The 21557-nt window shown below is 40.4% G+C and overlaps 1 protein-coding gene across 2 annotated transcripts in view; it reads left to right on the top strand.

Annotated features, from left to right (window-relative positions):
* The window catches only part of PCSK5 (proprotein convertase subtilisin/kexin type 5), a 455881-nt gene that overhangs the window by 365861 nt on the left and 68463 nt on the right, over positions 1-21557 (top strand). For both annotated transcript variants that reach the window (XM_046022868.1, XM_046022867.1), the window contains one exon: positions 2256-2324. In XM_046022868.1, the coding sequence (XP_045878824.1) occupies positions 2256-2324 (69 nt within the window). The remainder of the gene's footprint in view (positions 1-2255; positions 2325-21557) is intronic.

Genomic DNA, 21557 nt, shown 5'->3' with positions numbered 1-21557 from the left:
AATCCTAAATTCAGTCAAGCCATGAGTCATGTGTGAGGGTTAAAAAAAGAGTATTTTCAATCATGCTAGTTTTCCAAAACTTTACCTCTCATGCATCCTCTCTTGGGAAAATTACTTGTAAAGGGCACATTCCAACAAAGAATAGAACAAGAAATTAGAAAATAAAAGGTCCAGAAAATGGGGCATCAAAGGAAGAGAGGGATGATAGGAATCCTCAGGATGACAGTAAAGATACAAATACAAAGGAAACAGTCAACAAAACAAAAAGGCAACCCACGGAATGGGAGAAGATATTTGCAAACAACACTATAGACAAAGGGCTGATATCCAAGATCTATAAAGAACTTCTCAAGCTCAACACCCCAAAACAGATAATCTAGTCAAAAAATGGGCAGAAGGGCACCTGGGTGGCTCAGTGGGTTAAGCCGCTGCCTTCGGCTCAGGTCATGATCTCGGGGTCCTGGGATCAAGTCCCAAATAGGGCTCTCTGCTCAGCAGGGAGCCTGCTTCCCTCTCTCTCTCTCTCTCTCTGCCTGCCTCTCTATCTACTTGTGATCTGTCTCTGTCAAATAAATGTTAAAAAAAAAAAAAATGGGCAGAAGACATGAACAGACACTTCTCCAAAGAAGACATGCAAACAGCCAGCAGACACATGAAAAAATGTTCATCATCATTAGCCATCTGGGAAATTCAAATCAAAATAAATTTGATTTATTATTTATATTATTATTTGTTATTTATTATTTATTATTTGATTCTTACACCAGTTAGAATTGCAAAGATTAACAAGGCAAGAACAACAAGTGTTGGAAAGGATGTGGAGAAAGGGGAACCCTCTTACACTGCTGGTGGGAATGCAAGTTGGTGCAGTCCTTTTGGAAAACAGTGTGGAGAATTCTCAAAAAATTAAAAATAGAGCTATCCTATCACCTGGCAATTGCATTACTGGGTATTTACCCCAAAGATACAGATGTAGTGAAAAGAAGGGCCATATGGAGCGCCTGGGTGGCTCAGTGGGTTAAACCGCTGCCTTCGGCTCAGGTCATGATCTCGGGGTCTTGGGATCGAGTCCCGCATCGGGCTCTCTGCTCAGCGGGGAGCCTGCTTCCCTCTCTCTCTCTCTGCCTGCCTCTCTATCTACTTGTGATCTCTCTCTGTCAAAGAAATAAATAAAATCTTTAAAAAAAAAAAAAAAGAAGGGCCATATGTACCCTAATGTTCATAGCAGCAATGGCTACAGTCATCAAACTGTGGAAAGAGTCGAGATGCCCTTCAACAGATGAATGGATAAAGAAGATATGGTCCATATATACAATGGAGTATTATGCCTCCATCAGAAAGGATGACTATCCAATTTTGTATCCGCGTGGACGAGACTGGAAGAGATTATGCTGATTGAAATAAGTCAAGCAGAGAGAGTCAATTATCATATGGTTTCACTTACTTGTGGAACATAAGGAATAACATGAAGGACATGAGGAGAAGGAAATGAAAAGTGAAGCGGGGGCATTTGAAGAGGGAGATGAACCATGAGAGACTGTGGACTCTAAGAAAGAAACTGAGGGTTTAAGAGGGGAGGAGGTGGGGAGATAGGTGATCCTGGTGGTGAGTATTAAGGAGGACACATACTGCATGGAGCACTGGGTGTTATACATAAACAGTGAATCTTGGAACACTACATCAAAAACTAATGCTGTATAGTGACTAACAAAACACAATAAAAAATAAAAATAAACAAAATAAACTAATGCAAGAGCTGGGAGATTTCTACTTGTACAGTTGAGGATGAACTAAGGACAGATACTGTAAAAATAAATAAGGAAGCCAGAAAAATAGCAGTGTAAGAGAAAACAAAAAGGTATACAAAAGCCCAAATATCATCAAAATATGAATAGTAATAGATAATCATACTATAAATACTACAAACACTATAAATACTGAATATTAATCCAGCAAAATTTATCATTTGGGAGGATGAAAAGTATGTCAATGTCTGTTGGAATAGTGGTGAAACAAAACTAGTGTTTACCTCTACAGATAATGCCTAAGAATAAAATCAAGAGGGAGGCAGCATCATAATCATGTCATTTAGACATCTGAAGGTAAAAACAAAGAAACAGCTAAAAGAATTAAAATTTGTTATCTCTGAGAAAAGGAAAGGGCAGAAAATAAGTTATACACCAACATATTTTCATAGCAATGAACGCATCTCCACTCAGCAAAAATGAATCGTATTTCTCACTCTTCCCACATAGGTGAAGTTCAAGACCCAGACTATGAAGAATGTGTCCCTTGTGAAGAAGGATGTCTGGGATGCAGCTTGGGTATGCCACATTTTTTTTTTTGTTACCTAAAGAGTTGACAGGTTTTTTTCTCTTATTTCCCCACCCTCTTAATTTTTTCAGCAGGAATGTCATTGTTACAGGAATGTCATTGTTACCAGTTACCACCAGTAAACCCAAGTTTAAGGAAAGGAAAGGCATCTTTTCCTCTGGTCGTTAGCTGTCTGGCAAGGGATACCTTCAGCAACCATGTTTCCAGTTACATAGGATGTGGTCTCTCCTTGGCTTCTGAGGGTCACAAATAAAGAGATGAACCATGGTGGGAGAAAGAAACTCAAGCAAAGAAATGCCTAATTAATCTAACTCTTTTGGCTTGTTATTCACAAACCCCCAAGTTTGGGGGGTTTTCCTTTGTAGAAATGACTCCACTGGCTGAAGCCTGAGACAACTCTTTGAGAAGAAAGCAATGTGGTGACCGAGTTGAAATCCCCACCATGCAATGAACAGTCCTCATCAGTCTTCCATACCATTCTCTAATTCATATCACTGGTCCCTTTCTCCTCACACATGCCTGGTTTTCCTGTGGCAAGGAGGAGACAGACAGTCTGTACAACACAGAACCATTGGAATGGATATAAAATGAAATATAGGGAGGCCACCAAATTCCAGGAATGTATCTTAATATAAATTTAGTCAAGATACTGAAAATTATTAATGCTTGGGTCTGTGGATCTTTGGGAGGAAACCCAAGCTAAATTAAAGACGGAGTAATTTCTGTTCATGGAGTTTCTCTATGACTGGCTAACTCCTCCTTCTAAAACTTTAATGTGCACACAAATCCCATGGGGGATTTGTCAAAATGCAAATTCTGATTCACAGGTCTGGGTCGGCCCTGAGAATTACCTTTCTAATAAGCTGCCTCGTGAAGCCAAGGCTTCAGCAAACACTCATGAGGTTGAAAGAGGTCAGGCTGTGCCAGGATTAAGTAGACTTTTTATCGACTTTACCTAAAGGATTTCCTTGAATTCTTAAATATTATACATGAATTATAATTTATCTGCTGGCTGTCACAGATTCTCTCTGCCCTCAATGGAAATGATGCATTTTTATAATATCATAATGAAACAGAGGTTTTAGGAACTTGATAGTCATTCTCCCATTACTTTCCACTATGAAGTGGGGCATAAGTTATTGGAAAATAAAATCTAATAATGAAATCACACTTAGGAAGGGGTTAACATCTAGAGTAAGAGATTTAAAGGCAAAGTGCTGATTTTCTGGGAAGCAAAAATAGACCTAAACAGATGTAATAAAAGTACTAAAATTGAAAAGATAAGCAAATTCCAGAGTTATCTTGTGAAGTGAGAGGAGGTGGTCTTCCTTGCAGGGAGCAAGGATAAATGTCCTGACTATCCTGAGTCCCATTTTGCCTATTCCAAACTATATTCATCCATTAGATTTCATATTCCAGCTAATTTTTGTGGTTTCCTTTTACACCTTTGTTGTTACTGTATGTTCTGTGAACATGCCAGCATCTTTGTGTATCACAGAGATGGGTGTGATTGTGTGTGTGTGTGTGTGTGTGTGTGTGTGTGCGCACGCGCGCACGCACGCGCCTACCTCTAAAATCTCAAAACCGGGAAACAGTGACAACCATGGTCACTAGGGATATACATTACGCCCACCCTTCCCTTAGCTGATGTAGCTCCAGACAAGACCAAGTTCAGCCACTGGAAAATAAAATCCATATCAGACGTAGGCCACTTGGGGACTTAAAATCCAAAAGAATCAACTTGCAAAAAGAGGTAAGTTAGAAAGTTTGATTCACTCTGCAAGTGCTACTGAAACATTTAGTTTATTTACTCTTACGAAAATTTAATGGTTTACGATGTTTTGAGGGCTCCCTACAGCACAGGGAATTCAGAATTGAGATGGTTGTGATCCCACTGTAAGGCCCTCTCTGGCTGGTCCATGTAACTTACCTGGAACTAGATCTTGTACAAGACAAGCTGCCAGATTAGACAGAGGTACAGTGTTCTGTGGGATCACAGGACCTTCTAAACGCTGCTAAATTCTCATTTTAAATTAGAAATTTTCTCTTATGAAGTCTCTATACATTGGACCTTGTGAATTTTGAGGTTGCCCTGGCTGAATTCGATTCTCACCTTATTTGCGGAGTCTTTGTCACTTTTTGTACCTGAGTTAAATCTCTTTTCTTGCTTCCCCTTGTTTCTAGATAATATTTTTTACAGTTGATCTGTGTAATATTTGGTGCATACATACCTTTCTTCCTCACTAAACTACTTAGCATAAGCACTATGACTTACACACTGTGCTACGAAAAGAGCTAGCAACAGGCCTAGGTACAATAAATTTATCATGTATAATGTTTGTTTTACTGAATTTGAGAGTTGCCAAAACTTAAAGTGGAGATGCATGGCTCAGGATATCCAGGGATCTAGAAATGAGGTTTTCTCTATTCAAACTTTGTTTGTGGGCCAAGAAGGAGAAATAAATCATGTGATAAAGAAATAAATCATTTTTCATAAAATATTAGAACTATAAGGGAGATTTGAAGGGGACATGGCTTATCAAATTTCATAATTTTAAGATACAAATATAAATTTTAAAAGATGTGAATAATTTACCTTAGGTTTCTTCTTGTGAGAAGGGATTTCATCCTTTAGAAAGAAAGAGCTCCGTTTTCTTCCATTTTAATAACGTAGATTCATCTTTGAACCTGAGCTAGACAATCTCTAGAAGGAGTTACAGAAAAGTAAAATCAGTTGCTTTGAGACATTTCTTCTATATCATGTAAAGGTGAGTTGTTGGAGATGGTGGAATTTTTTTTCTGAGTTTTTTATTCCTTTTCAGATCTTTGGTGCAACTATAGATTAAGATTTTTAACACCCAATATAAAAGAACTCAAATTCCAGATTGACTCTGATCTTGTCTAGTCCCTGGGTGGAGATATTTATTATTTCAAGGGAAGATTACCAGAGAGAGAAGAGAAAAGGAAATTTGATCAAAAGTGGCTGTTGTATTTTGAGCAAAATACTAAATTTGCTATTCTAGGATAAAACAGGGGTGTTTTTATTATTACGGGGTGAGATTTCTCTTCTTTTGAGATATAATTGACATAGAAAATTGTATTCATTTTGGGTGTACAAATAATGATTCAAAATATATTTACATGTGCAGTGATCAGCACAATAAGTCTAGTTAATAGTTGTCACCTTAGAGTTACAGACTTTTGTTCTTGTGATGAGAATTTTTACAATCTACCGTCTTAACAACTCTCAAGTATGCAGGGCACTGTAATTAACTATAGTCATTGTCCTACACATTACATCCCAGGATTTATTTATTTTATAAGTAGAAGTTTGTACCTTTTGACACCCTTCACCCTCTGCTTCTGGCAACCACCAGTCTGTTCTCCCTTACACTTCTCTTCTTGATCAGGCTGAAAACAAACAGAGCATTTTATGTAACACCATCGTGTTCCAAGATGACTGGATGCAAAATTCTGTCTTTCTAGCTAGTATCTTGAATGGAAATTTTAAGATAAATCAAAGTTTTCTAAATTATATTACTTCATTAATTGAGAGAATAAGTAAAAGGAGTCATTTTTACTTAATGTCTTAAGGTGTGTTTTTGTTGTTGTTTGCTTTAATTTAGGGGCTATCGTCATAGGTATGACACTTGATTATAACCTAAGATTTGGGGCTCATACTTATAACCCTCTGACTTAATAATTAATTTTAATCCAATCGCTAAGATCTGTTTGCTTCTTTACCTTGTCAATAAAATAGAAATCAATGTGCCTTTATTTTGGCTTAGAAGTAGGTGATAAAAATCCCTTAATTTTTGCCCATTTAAACAGCTTTAGTCCCCACTCTTGGGTAAAAATATACACAAAATTGAAATTTTTAAGTGCTGGGATGCTTGGGTGGCTCAGTCAGTTAAGCGGCTGCCTTCGGCTCAGGTTGTGATCCCAGTATCCTGGGATCGAGTCCCACATTGGGCTCCTTGCTGGGCAGGGAGCCTGCATCTCCCTCTGCCTCTGCCTGCTTGTGTGCTCTCTCTCTCTCTCTCTCTGACAAATAAATAAAAATAAAATCTTTTAAAAAAGTTTTTAAGTGCTTGTAATGCAAGAAAAAGGCTACAAGGATCAAACTGTTCCAAAAACAGAAGAGGAGGGAAAGCTCCCAAATTCATTATCTGAGACCAGCATTACCCTAATACCCAAACCAGACAAGACACTACAAAAAAAAAAAAAAAAAAAAAGAGAGAGAGAGAGAAAGCTACAGGTCATTATTCCTAACAAATATAGCTACAGAAGTCCTCAACGAAGTTGTAGCAAACTGAACTCAACAATATTTTCAAAGGATCAAGTGGGATTTACTCTGCGGATGCAATAATATTTCAATATTCATAAATCAATCAACTTGATAATCACATTAACAAAGAAAAAGATTAAAAAAACAAATGATCTGTGCTCGCTTCGGCAGCACATATACTAAAAAACAAATGATCATCTCAAGAGATAAGAAAAAGCATGAGACAAAATTCAACATCCATTCATGATAAAAAACCCTCAATAGAATGGGTTAACAGGGAACATACTTCAACATAAAAAAGGCCATATAAAACCCACAGCTAATAATCATACTCAATGGTGAAAACTGAAAGCTTTTCCTCTAAGATCAAGATCAAGAAAAGAGGGGCACCTGGGTGGCTCAGTGGGTTAAGCCTCTGCCTTCAGCTGAGGTCATGGTCTCAGGGTCCTGGGATCAAGCCCCACATTGGGCTCTCTGCCAAGCGGGGAGCCTGCTTCCCCCCTCTCTCTGCCTGCATCTCTGCCTACTTGTGATCTCTCTCTGTCAAATAAATGAATAAAACCTTTAAAAAAAAAAGGAACAAGAAAAGAATGTCTACTCTTACCACTTTTCTTCAACGTAGTACTAGAAATCTTAGCCTCAACAATTAGGAAAAAAAAAGAAATAAAATGTATCCAAATCAGAAATGAAAAAGTAAAACCATCACTATGTGCAGAGGACATGATACTAGATATATACAAAACTCTAAAGATTCCACCAAAAAATATGATAGAATAAATGAATTCAGTAAATATGCAGGATATAAAATCAATATACAGACATCTGTTGCATTTTTATATGCTAATAACAAAGTAGCAGAAAGAATTTAAGAAAACAATCCAATTTACAACTGCATCAAAAAATTAAATACCTAGGAATAAATTTAACCCAATAGGTGAAAGACCTGTACTCTGCAAACTATAAGACAATGATGAAATAAACTGAAGATAACATAAATAAATGGAAAGATATTCCATGCTCATGGACGGAAAACTTAATATTGTTAAATGTCCATACCACACAAAATACTCCGTAGATTCAGTGTGATCCCTATCAAAATACCAACAGTATTTTTAGTAAAACTAAAACAAATAATCCTAAAATTTATATGGAACCACCAAAGAACACAAATAGCCAAAGTAATCATGAGAGAAAACAAAGCTGCCAGTATCATGCTCCGTGATCTCAAGATATACTAGAAAGCTATAATAATCAAAACTGTATGGTACTGGCACAAAAAGAGACACAGAGAGCAACAGAACAGAATAGAGAGCCCAGAAATAAACTGACGCCTAGATAGGCAATTAATCTATGACAAAGGAGGCAAAGATACACAATAGAAAGTCTCTTCAACAAATGATGCTGGGAGATCTAGACAGCTCCATGCAAAAGAATCAGGGTGGCCCACTTTCTCACACCACACATAAAAATAAACTCCAAATGGACTAAAGACCTGAAACCATCAAACTCCCAAAAGAAAATATAGGCAGTAGTCTTTTTGACACTAGCTTTAGCAAAATATTTATGGATAGATCTCCTCCAGCAAGGGGTACAAAAGCAAAAGTAAACCATCAGCACGACACCAAAATAAAAAGGTTTTGCACAGCAAAGAAAGCCATCAACAAAATGAAAAGGCAACCTGCTGAATGGGAGAAGGTATTTGCCAATCATATGCATCCAATAAAGTGTTAAAATCCAAAATACATGAAGAACTTATACAACTCAACACCAAAAAAAAAAAAAAAAACCCCAAACAATCCATTAAAAAATGGGCAGAGGACATGAATAGACATTTTTCTTAAGACATACAGATGGCAAACAGACACATGAAAATATGCTCACCATCACTAATTATTAAAGAGAAGCAAATAAAACTAGAAGGAGATATTACCTTACACCTGTCAGAATGGCTACAATCAGAAAGACAAGAAGTAACAAATGTCGAGGAGGATGTGGAGAAAAGGGAACCCCTGTGCACTGTTGGTAAGACTGTAAATTGGTAGAGCCACTGTGGAAAACAGTACAAAGTTTCTTCTAAAAATTAAAAACAGAACTAGGATACAATCCAGTAATTCCACTATTATTTATCCAAAGAAGATGAAAACACTACATGTAAAGATATAAGTACCCCGATGTTTACTGCAGCATTATTTACTATAGCCAAAATAGGGAAGCCACCCAAGTCCATCAGTAGAAGAATAGATAAAGAGGGTGTGATGTGTACATAAACACACACACACACACACACACACACACACACACACACAGAGGAATATTATACAGCCATAAAAAATGAGCCTTTGCCATTTGTGACAACACAGCTGGACCTAGAGGATATGACACTAAGTGAAAAAAGTCAGAGACTTTTACTTATATGATTTTACTTATACATGGAATCTTAAAAACAAAACAAAACAAAAACAGACTCATAAATACAGAGAACAAATTGGTGGTTGGCAGAGAGGAAGGAGGTGGGAAGTAGGCACAACAGGTGAAGGGGTTAAGAGGTATAAACTTCCAGTTATACCATAAATAGGTCACAGAGACAGAACATACAGTAGGGAGTATAGTCAATCATACTGTAATGACACTGTAGAGGGACAGACGGTGACCACCTTTGTTATCATTGTGTGCATTGTGTAACGTATAGAATTGCTAAATCACTGTGTTGTGCCCCTCAACTAATGTAACACTGTATATCAACTATACTTAAATAATAAACACTTTTTACAAGATAAAGCTCATATAAATTCAGTGCCAAATAAGGGGACAGACATTCGTAGCAATAGAATCTAGAAGAGGAGGGAACGTCTGGGCCCTGAAGCCGTCAAGGAAGGCTTCCAAGAGGATGGGAGTGGGAGTTTTCCCAGAATTTAAACAGCTAAGAAGGCAGAGCTGCATTATGGAGGGGATTTCAAAGTGGAAAGCACCAGGGAAAAGGTCTAGAGGGAAGAATTTTTGCCACGGATTTTTGGACACTGAATGTACCAATTTTGCAGAAGAAATACGATATAGTTGCCCCCAGCCACAGATTCACATTCCATGGTTTCAGTTTTTCGTAGTCAATTGGGGTCCAGAAGCACACGCTCCCCCTTCTGACGTGTTGCCAGAAGGTCAGTGGTCACCTAATGCTATATCACGATGCCTTTGTCATTCTCCTCACTTCATCTCACCACATCGTACTTTATCACCACAGAAAGGGGAGTACGGTGCAATAAGCTGTTTTTAAGAGAGAGAAAGACCAGATTCACATAACTTCTATGATAACACATTACTGTAATTATTCTATTTTATTATTAGTGTTAATCTCTTACAATGTCTCATTTATAAATTCAACTTTATCCTAGGTATGTACATCTAGGAAAAAACATAGTACACCTAGTGTTTGGTTTTATCCATGGTTTCAGGCATCCACAGGAGTCTTGGAACATATACTCCACAGATAAGTTGGGGGGGGTTACTGTTAAGTAAATATAAGAGAATAAACAGAAGTTTACAGAAGTGGTAGAAAACTATATCTTGAATTCTGGATTAATGAGTTTAAAACTATTCTGTGGCTAAAGGGACTAATTAGAAGTTCTTTAAAAAGAGAGAGAGACTCTCTGCCTGCCTCTCTGCCTACTTGTGATCTCTCTCTGTCGAATAAATAAATAAAATCTTTAAAAAAAAAAGAGAGAGAGAGAGAGAATGTTTTGCAGAAGTGTTTTAAGAAGATTAACTTGGTAACTGTGTTAATTGTGTTCAGGATAACTGAAAGGGAGAACGACAGTAGGCAGAGAAATCAGCAGAAGATTATTTCAGAAATCTGGGTAGTAAGTCACAGGAGCCTGATCTAGGGTAACAGCCAGGAAATGAAGGAGAAAGAAGTAGATTTTAAAAATCATGTGCAACAAATTGCCCTTAAGCATAAAAAGAGATGCTTAACCTCGTTCATTTTACAGGAAATGCAAAGTAAAACTACCATGACATACCATTCCTCGCATGTCAGCTTGGCAAAAAGTCATAAGCTTACAATGCTTTATACAGGCAAGGCTGTAGGAAAACAAATGCTCTGGTTTATTACTGGTAGAAAGAATATTACAACAACTGTGGAAGGAGATTTGGCAGTCTAGAACACAATTACTTGTGCATTTATCTTTCCCTACAGCATCTCTTCTGGGAATTTACCCTGAGGATACACATCCACAAATTCAGAACAGGATATTCACATGTAACTCTCTGTGGCATCATCTGTGGTAGTAAACTATTTGAAACATCCTAAATGCTCATTCATGGAGGGCCGGTTGCATAAAGTAAGGTACAATGCACTAGAGAGGGCTGTGTGGCCATAGAAAGAGCAAAGAAGGTCTATACGAACTGATACTGATTTCACTAGGTACTTGTTAAGTAGAAGGCGAGGTGCAAAAAACATACACAGTTAACTACCTTTTGAATAGACATGTGTGCTCATATACGCTTTTAACTAATTTTTGAATAAGAAATACAGAATGAATAAACCAGAAGGGGATGCCTGGGTGGCTCAGTCGGTTGGGCGTCTGCATTTGGCTCAGGTCATGATCCCAGGGTCCTGGTATCAAGTCATGCATTGGGCTCCTTGCTCAGCGGGGAGCCTGCTTCTCCCTCTGCCTGCCGCCACCCCTACTAGTACTCTCTCTCTCTCTGACAAATAAATATATAATTTAAAAATTTTTTAATTAAAAAAAAAGAATAAACCAGAATACCAATGAAAATGTTACCTATACATAAAGAGGTGAAGGAGATAGAATGGAAGCTACTGTAGGTGTATCTTTGTACAGAGCTTTCATTTGAATCATTGTAACTGGTTTACATATTCATAGCAAATGACAGAGTAATTAGTGTGAATGGTTCCCACTGGCCAATTTGGGATAATTGGATCATCAAAACATAAGGATGATGAAGAATCGCAATTCAATTAATAAAATAATCTATGCAGCAAAATAATATTTAAAGAAGAGAGAAAGGAAGATTTAGGGAAAATAAAGGGGAAGGCTCTTTACAAGAGTTTCAGCTGGCTTGTACGCAAGGAAAGAAGTAGGAAATTATCATTTTACATCCCCTAGTGTATTGACTCAAAAGAGAGTCATCAGTGGATGCTAAAACCATTAGATGAAAAACAGAACAGGATGATTGTAGAGACTCAAAGTACTTCTATAATTACAATGGAGGGATTTGCTGGTTACCAATTTACGTTATTATACTTGGTATGGTAAGTTCCACCCAACTTGATACCATGTATTTCCTGCTATGATACATTAAGGAGTACACAGCATTACCTAGCATCCTTGACAGCATTACACAACATTACTTAGTATCCTAGTATCCTTGACCAATGCTTCTCAACTGGAGACGACTATGACCCCAGGGACATTTGTCAATGTTTTGAGACATTTTTGGTCGTCATGACTGGGGCATTGTTACTTGCATCTAGTTACGAGCATCAAGGATGTTTTTAAACCTTCTATAATGCAAGGACTGGCCCCAACAACAAAGAATCATCTGGTCCAAAATGTCAATGCTGAGGTTGAGAAATCCTTACTTAGCTTGAAGATCACTAGCCTGAAGATAGATCCAGAATGTGGGATAGTGATAAGGCAACTGACCCACGCTCTTAAATAACAACAACAACAACAACAGCAACAAAAGCCACAACAGAATGAAAAAACAGAAAGGGAATTAATCTAGAGAATAAAAAGCCAAAACAACTAAGAAAATGTGTAAATATTTATTGGAGCCTGGATTTTTAAAGTTTTTTATTAAATGATTTTATTTATTTATTTGACAGAAAAAGAGATCACAAGTAGGCAGAGAGGCAGATGGGAGGGAGTGCGGGGAAGCAGACTCCCCACTGAGCAGAGAGCCCAATGCAGGGCTCCATACCAGGACCCTGAGATCATGACCTGAGCCGAAGGCAGTGGCTCAACCCACTGAGCCACCCAGGTGCCCTGGATTTTTAAAGTTTTAAAAAAATATTTGGGGGACCATTAAGAATATCTGAATATAATTGCATAATACTGAATTAATATTTCCTCAGCTGTGGCCATCGTTTTGTATTAAATAGGAAAATAGGAACTGGTTCTTTGTGTAGGAGATGGATGAAAAGGTATTTAGGGATAAAATGTCATGATGTCTACAAATTATTTTCAAATGGTTCGGGGGGAAGATCTAGCTAAAGCACATAAAATTATTCATTGCACTATTTCAGCCATTCTGTAGTTTAAGAAAAACGTTTTTTTTTTGTTTGTTTGTTTTGTTTTGTTTTTTTAAGTTGGAGGAATAAAAGTACTCCGTGCTCTGTCAGCAGAGAGGGTGTAGAAACAAAGACATCTGAGTAGCAATGAGCACACCACGGGTCCAGATTTTGATTTCCTAATACCAGTCTCCAAAAAAGGACATTGGGGCTCATGGAGAACTGGCTGATTCTGGGTCTCGGCAGGAAAGATACAAGATGAACCTGCAACATCTTGCAGTGATAGAAAATGAGGAAGTCGGGGCGCCTGGGTGGCTCAGTGGGTTAAGCCTCTGCCTTCGGCTCAGGTCATGATCTCAGGGTTCTGGGATCGAGTCCCGCATCGGGCTCTCTGCTCAGCAGTGAGCCTGCTTCCCCTCTCTCTCTGCCTGTCTCTCTACCTAATTGTGATCTCTCTCTCTGTCAATAAATAAATAAAATCTTTAAAAAAAAAAAAAAAAAAAAAAGAAAATGAGGAAGTCCTCCAAGAAAGAAGGACTCCACAGTGCTGAGGAGTATCTCAAAGGGACGTAGGGGAGACCTGGAAGAGTTCCCAAGAGCCAAAGTGGGAACAATTTGAGCAATAATATAAATAGAGTAGTATTAGCTTATAAACCAAAGTATAAAATAAAAATTCATGAGTTTTTGTCAATATAAATAAATAAATGGTTGAATAAATAAGTAACTGGAGAAGAAGGGACAAACCTTCAGGACAAAAGAACTCCAAGTAATTTATTTGGCCCTCCTCCCCCCAGGAAGTGGGCATAACTCTCCGTCCTCTAAGTGTAAATGTCACCCAGTGACTTCCTTCCAAGAACGTAGCAGGGAAGGGAGGGGAGAACTTTATAGTGGAAACACCTGGCAAGCATTACCTCATCCTTGTGATCAGGTCAACACCAATAGTGTTAGATTAATAGCACACACCCAGGGCGCCTGGGTGGCTCAGTCGGTAAAGCATCCAACTCTTGACTTCCGCTCAGGTCATGATCTCAGAGGCAGGGGATCGAGCCCTGCGTCAGGCTCCATGCTGAGTGCCAAGTCTGTTTGCCTTCTCCCTCTGCTCCTCCCTCTGCTTACACACTCTCTTGCCCTGTGTCAAATAAATAAATAGATAAAATCTTTAAAAAAATTAGCATATACCTTTGATATGATGTCATGAGAATGGCGCTTCACCTCTGTGGTCTTCTACCCCAAAACCCACACCCCCAGGTTGATCATGAGAAAAACATGACAAAGCCCAATAGAGAGGTCTTTTGTCAAATACCCGGGTGGTACTCCTTAAATCTGTAAAGGTCATCAAACAGGTCAAGTCTGAGAAACTGTCACAGTCAAGAAAAGCCCAAGGAGACAAGATAGCTGTATGCAACGTGGTGTCCTGGAGGGCATCCTGAGATAGACAAAGACAAGAGGTAAAAACTAAGGAAATTTGAGGACTTTATGGACTTTAGTTCATAATAACCATGCCATCATCATAAAGGGTAGGAGGCAATTATTTGGCATGTTGGAAATGTCCTATGTCTTGATTATAGGGGGTGATTATATGACTACACATTTGTCAAAATTCATACAAAGGGCAAATGTTACATTACAAAAATATTTCAATAAATCTGACATAAAAAGCACAAGGTTAGAGTAAACCTATTAATCCCCCTCTTTCCTGTCCGTCCATGGCCTAAGTATAACAGTAAGCTAATTGCTTTAGCATTTATTGTATGCTTACCTAATGTTCCAGGTGCTATACTAAATGCCTTAAACATATTTCCTCTTTTAACTCTAAAGAGTAGATGTCATCGTTGTTCACATTTTGCAGATGAACAAATTTAGCTTAGAACAGTCAAGCAACTTGCATAAGGTCACGTACAGGGCTGGTAACTGATAAACCAGGAATTGATTCTGCAAAGCCCAAGACCCAAACCCATGTGTTTTACAACTCTTCTACCCATACCACCAAAGGCTCTTCTCTTCTAATTCTAGAGAAAAGCGTATTAGTATTGGGCTCTATGGAATCATAAAAAGATAAAAGAAAACCTTACTCCCTGCCCCCTCCCTCAGTTCTACACACAACAACCATGGTACTTCATTGGGCTACAGCTTTATGCCCAATGACATGAGTGAATGTCCCAGTCAAACAGTGAAACTGTTGATTACAGCTGTGGAAATTGAATTGGGGTCGTTGTTCACCTGAAACTGTCAGCTTTGAGGACCCACATCTGGAATGTTCTGACACTGGGCAGAGCAGACAGGGGAATCCATAACTGAAAGTAGGCAGGCATGCTCTCAATTAGCTTCAGATTCTTCCACGGCCCTTAACCTCCGCAGTTTTATTCACCTCCACAGAAACTCCTTGCTCTTTGACAAAACTAGGTTCCAGGAGGATACAACCCTCTCTCCTCCACATGAATACGAAGTGTGCTCTCTCTGCCCTGTCCAGATTAAATTCAAACTTCAGGTCCAGGAATTAGAGAACCAATCTCATTCACCCTTGCTACTTTATCTTTCGATGAAGGAGTGAGACCTCATTCACAGAAGAAACAAATGTCTGAGACAAGAAGTTCAAGTTCTAGTTTTCCAATGAGGCACACATACAGGATTTTTCAAATCAGATACTGTGATCACTTGTACCCATATCTCCCATTGGACCTTTTCCAAAAATGTTCAAGGGGGAAAATATAGTATCAGACAGTCTGGGTACCTTCCAAACCAAAGGCATCACCCACTGTCTGGCCAACCTTAGTGCATGACCCAGGTGGCTTCCTACATCAGCTCCATGGCTAGTCCAGGATGGCTCTACTCTTTAAAAGGCCAAACACAGTCCAGCTTCAGAAGAAGGATGGGAGTCTAAATGCACCGTCACCAGTTTGCTGACGAAAAGAGAAATAAGCCCACTCCATTAGACAGTCCTGCCTTTTAAAAAAAAGCGTAAACTGCTTGCTTTTATTTTTCATGAGAGCCTCCCTCTCCCCACATTTTCTAAATGATACCTCCTTTCAGAGATGAGGGTTTTGAAAAAAACAAAACCTTAGGGGCACAGGTTGAGTGCCTGACTCCTGATTTCCACTCAGGTCATGATCTCAGGGTCGTGAGATTGAGCCCCCAGTAGGGCTCCACGCTCAGCATGCAGTCTGCTTATCCTTCTCCCTCTCTGTCTGCTTCTTCCCCACCCCTCCATGAGATGAATAAATAGAACCTTAAAAAAGAGAGAATCCAGTGTTGGAAGAATTTGCAGCAGTTCCTAAGTGCCCTCATCTCTTACTCATCCCGCCTTTCCTCATTAATTCACTTGGCAAATATTTATCGCACGGTTTTGTGCTCGCTGCTGTCCCGTCACTTGCTCAATTTATCCCACAAAAAAAATAGGGCCATATACCCCAGTGTTTATCAAGCTCCATCACTCACCAGCGCACCGCTAAACCCTTAATGTTAGAGGATGTGTTCTCACATCTACAATCCAATGATTTCTTCAGATGCAGAAACTGAGTGGGGAGGTGTTGAACTTGACCCATTTTATGCCTGTAGGAAGTCAGAGCAGTTAGATAGCCCCAAGCAACCCGTGCGTAACTTTGGTTTTACTCTGTTGGCTTAGAAACTCTTTGTCGCAAGCGCAAGCTAGGATAGGCAGGGTTGTGCCCTGATCACAGAGGACCCCCAAATCTCAAGAACTTAAAGCGACAACGGTGTTTTTTCACTTGTGCCGCATCCCCATTGTGGGTCAGCTGGGAGCTCCGCTCCCACGGTCGTCAACCCAGGACTCGGGTTGGAGGAGTACTCACTACCTTGTCATGGCAAAAGGAAGTATACCGGCTCTTAACACTGTCCCCAAGATGTGGCACTCGTAATATCTGTTCACATACATTTTGGCCATAGCAAGTCATGTGACCATGCCTGAGCTCATGGGATGGGGAAATGCCATCTTGCCAGGTGCCTGCCAAAAAGACAACCACTAACACGGCGAACACCCTGGTGACATTCTCACCCTGGTGATGGCGGGGACCGTGGCTGGTGTGTGCTGAGGTCTCACGTCGTAAGTTTGTACACAAAATTGTCCCAAACATGTGCCTGCTGTGTTTTCCTGATTTCTCTCTTCTGTCCCTCTGGCCTTGCCTATTATCTTCCCTTGGCAGGGTCTGTCTTTCTCCTTCTATCAAAGGAATTCTTTTGAAGGAGTTGCTATTTCTTTGTTAGCTGATGAAGTCTCTTGAAAGTATTCTGCTCTCACTTCTCTGATCCCTTGGCAACTGAAGAGTCAAAAAAAGGTCCGGTGATGAGTGACATGTGGTCAGTGGGTGGTGAACTGTCAGCTGAAAGGACCTTGACCTTTCCTTACCCCACTGTTTCAAATCCCCAGTGTGAGAATAACAATGGGCTAGTACCCTTGCCTTTATCTGCTGCCCAAGGAATGTGTCCATATGAGCCCAGTCTTGGGGATTTGGACAACTTTCTTTCATTTTTAAAAATCTGGTTCAAGAAATATTTGCTGAGCATCTACATCAGGCTAAGATGGGGATATGAAAAAGCGTAAAGCATGTTCTCTGCTCTCAAAGGGCTCGCACGTAGATGGGGAAGGCCAGTGGCTCTCAGCCCTAAATGCACATTGAAATTGCCCGGGGAGCTGTAAAATGCAATGTTGGGCTTGGCTCCCAACGTTTCTGATTTCATCGGTCTGGGGTAAGTCGCAGGCAACAGTGTTTTTTGAAAACTCCCCGAGCGATTCCAATAGGCAATCAGAGTTGATTAAGATGGGGATATACAACCGCTGATGAAGATGGGCATAGAAACATATAATTTCAACATGCTTAGAATACTTTGCTGAGGATGGAACCTGGAGCAGAGGCAGATACACTGTAATAATTATAACTTATTGTCAGCCTCATGCCAGGTGCTCAGCTAGGTGGGCACTTTGCAAGCACGATATTTATTTAATCCTCTGCACGATCCTCTCTGTTTGAAATCCTCTCCCTTTTAGAGAAGAGAGCACCAAGACCCAGGAAGTTGATGTCACTTGCCCAAGGTCACAGATCTAGCCAGTTTTAGAGCCAAAATCAAACTTGTGACTATATAGCTCCAAACGCACAGACACACAAATATTTGCTTTTTTTTTCCAAAGTAGACTGCACTCATACACCGTGTTCTGAAAGAACATAATGACAGCCACGGAAAGGTCAACAACCTGCCATATTTGTTTCGTTCTCCGTTATAGTCCTTTGTTCCTCAGCTGTGCCCCCTGAAGTTTCCCCGTTCCCCGCCCCATTTTCAAGTTCACATTCTTATACTTATGGGGAACAAGAAAATAGTGGCGAGGTATTCTAAGTTCAATTCTAGAGCCATGAGCTCATCATCTTGGCTCTTGGTGTTATTACGCTGTTTTCCCCCAGAGCCGGGTATAATCAAAATTCCTCCTACTTGTTGTGTAACTGACCTGCAAAGTCGAGCTGCAAGCCAAGGCTGTCTGGATCACGTATGCTTGCACAAAGAGAATGGAGCCAAGCACTTCCAAAACAAACCTAGCGGAAAAAAAGCACAGAGTGTGGCCGAGCACAATATATGGGGCGGAGGGTTTCGGAAGACAATCTGCCATTCCTGAGAGCCATGTGGGGTTCGTGGCATTAAACTTCCAGTGACTGGGGGTCAGGGCAGTTGGGATGATGGAATGGATTTCACCTTTCCAGAAGTATCTAGAAACCAATGAGAGTGTCTCTTTTGCATGTTTAAGCATAACAAGTTGGAAGGTGTCAAATTACTTTCTTTTGGTGAAATACGTCTGATTTTTCTAAAATCCTTCAGCAGTCAGGATCTCAGCCCATGTCTCTACCAAGTTCAAAACAAAAGGAAAAGTGAGACCTACAGTAATGACTAGAACTTTGGAAGGTTGGGTCTCACTTGGTTTTATAGAAATGTGGAAAATGGAGTCTGAAATCTTAGGATCTTTTTAGCTCCATCCTTCCCCTACCACAGTGGAAATCTTTGGGCAAGCCATATACTCTTTGGTTTCTTAATTCCATTCTGTTTTACGAAAGAAACCATCTGTAAGTTGCCCACCTTCTACCTTCTCATAAGGCCATAGAGATTATAATGAAAACTAAAAGGTATCGTGACTCAAGTTCTTCAAAAGAGAGAAACCAAGAGATACCAAAGTAAATTTTATTTGCTTTCTCTCCATTTCTGCCCATTGTCTTTCCTATCATATCTGCCACCCTGCAGAGGCCACACCTCCAGCCTGTGTGTCGCTGTGTCATAAGCACTTGGGGTAGTGCCTGTCACCGGGTGGGCACCCCACAAACACGTGGCTTCAGTGCCTGTTGTTAGGACTCCTTGCTTCACCTCATGTCCCATCTCCCTATGCCACTGCCCCTAGCCATTTCAAGTCCTTTACCAGATGGTAGCAAGAGCTTCAAGCTCCACTGGTTAAGGAGAAAAAAATCAATTTAAGCCCCAGAGCAGACACCAGAATAGCGAGAAGCCAAGTGTGGGTGAGGCAGGAGCATCTGCATATTGGTACCCAGCTGCTCGAAAGGCAAGTCTCCAACCAAGACTGAGGCCAACAGTGAATGTCAGTGAATTGCCTCCGCACCTCTAGAGTCTGAAATTCCAGCCTTCCAAAAGTCAACAGGAGTGTAATTTGGTACTAGTCCAGACTCATCCTTTCCATGAAGTCTCCCTGCAACTCCCACCAGACAAACCTTGGCTGCAGCCCTACCGACAGCCTGCAGCTCGGCTTCCAGCACCGTGGGCCAACGCAGGGCGTGAGCAGCAGAATGGGGACCAAATAGCACAGCATGCCGGAGGAGGCAGAGGGCTCAGAGACGGGGTCTGGGCAGGGCCATGCCTCATTTACCAGCTCTTGGCTAAGTACCCAAAGTCAGAGTATGGGAAGGCAGGGGGTATCCAGGCTGACATCTCCAAATACTAGTCATGTTCCCACTGGTGATGTTGCTGGGTCAGTCGAGCCTTTTTTCTCCTAGCTGTGCCCCTGGCCATCTGTAGACGCCAAGGTATTTTGGGTTTTTTTTTTTTTCCAATTTTTTTCCCATAAAAACCATATTCTATCTATCTGTAAATGATTCACCACTAGGTGAGACACATGAATGTTGTTTTGCATGAACCAGGCAGGCAATGCAGAGAGATGCCTGCCCTGGGCCATCAGGGACTGGGAGGTCCATGAGGACCCTTGGGGAGCAGCATTTCCACCTGAGGAGCCCCCCACCCACAAGGAAATAGATCACCAGCAAATCCAAGGGCAATTGTTGCCTCCAGAGGGGTAATGTGCAATCTAGAGATCCAAAGGATGGACTATTAGAGTAGAAAACTTTCTCAATCTCTCCAATGTCTAATTTGAACCAGAAAAGAGCTGACAGCTTGATTTATCATCATGATAGACCTTCATGCCCTAAAATAATTGCTAGAAACCCGGATGTTCCACTAGAAAAATGAATCAAGCTAAATTGTGATCTCCATATTACTGTGTCCTCAACATTTCAGTGATGACATTGAGCCTTTGGGTGAGGTCGGAAGGTGAGCCCTGAAAGAAAAAGGAGGTTGTTTTGAAGGAATGCTCATTGGAAAGCCCAGGACTATCGTGCTAGATGTCCAAGCCAATTGTAAAATTGCAGATTTATTATGTTTAGCAGAATGCAGCTTGTACATTTGAAATATTATCCCAATGACCTGGCTTCCACTTAGAAATCTTCTATGAATTGAAACAAGTGAATTAGGGAGGCCTCTTGCCTTTAGCCCTGAGGGTCTGTGGGAGGTGAGTCAAGAACCATTTATAGTAGTGATAAAATACTATATTTGAGGCTGTAAAAATTTGGCATACAAGGTCTCGGTTCAGAAGTAAATTCGTTTTATGTGCTCAGCAAAGGAGCAACTGAAAAGTTTTACAAATGGGAAGTTTGACCCACTGAGATTTCAAAATAAAATCTGCCGATTATTCCTTGGGACAAGGTATAGTGAGTACCGCCCTTGAATGTTAAAATGCAAATCAGACCCATGACGTCAGTAAGAGCATAACTTTACCATGGTACGTGTGGCCAATGGCCGTTACCCAAAGCCATTGTCCAACTGTCCCATTACATGCCCAAATGGGAGTCAGTGGGATGGGTCGTTTGGGAATTTAGCAAGTAACCGGGAAAAAGTTTTAGAGCCCTATCCAATGAGCAAATACAAAATCTGAAGGGTAATCATGCTTTTGCTTTCCAAGAAGCCAGTGATCCTATACTTGGGAATTCTATGGCTCCAGCTAGAACTGGTAGATAATGCTTGACAATCAACAGATGTGTGATTTAATCAAAAAAGCCTTACAAATTTCATCTCCTCCACATCTCTGACCTCGTCACTGACCTCTCCCCGTCACTCTCCAGACACATAGGAGGGTCCTGATCTGGATTGCTTCTAGCAGATTCCTGCTCCCATACCCTTCACGAGCTGTTTCTCCTTGACCTAAATTGCTCTTCTCAAGATATTAATGTGGCTGGTTCCTTCCTATTGTCCGGTCGCAGTTCAAATATCACCTTTAAGAGGTTTCCCTTCAGTGCCCAGTCTACAGACAGCAGCATCTCTCTCTCCTTCCCTTCCTCCTCCTCCCCTGACCTCCCAGGCCCCCCGTCCCTGCCCCTCAATATGTCAATCACCTTATTTTAATTCTGGCACATC

This window comes from Meles meles, chromosome 11, assembly GCF_922984935.1.
Source record: "Meles meles chromosome 11, mMelMel3.1 paternal haplotype, whole genome shotgun sequence".
NCBI lineage: Eukaryota > Metazoa > Chordata > Mammalia > Carnivora > Mustelidae > Meles > Meles meles.
This window is presented reverse-complemented; position numbering and strand designations above follow the sequence as displayed.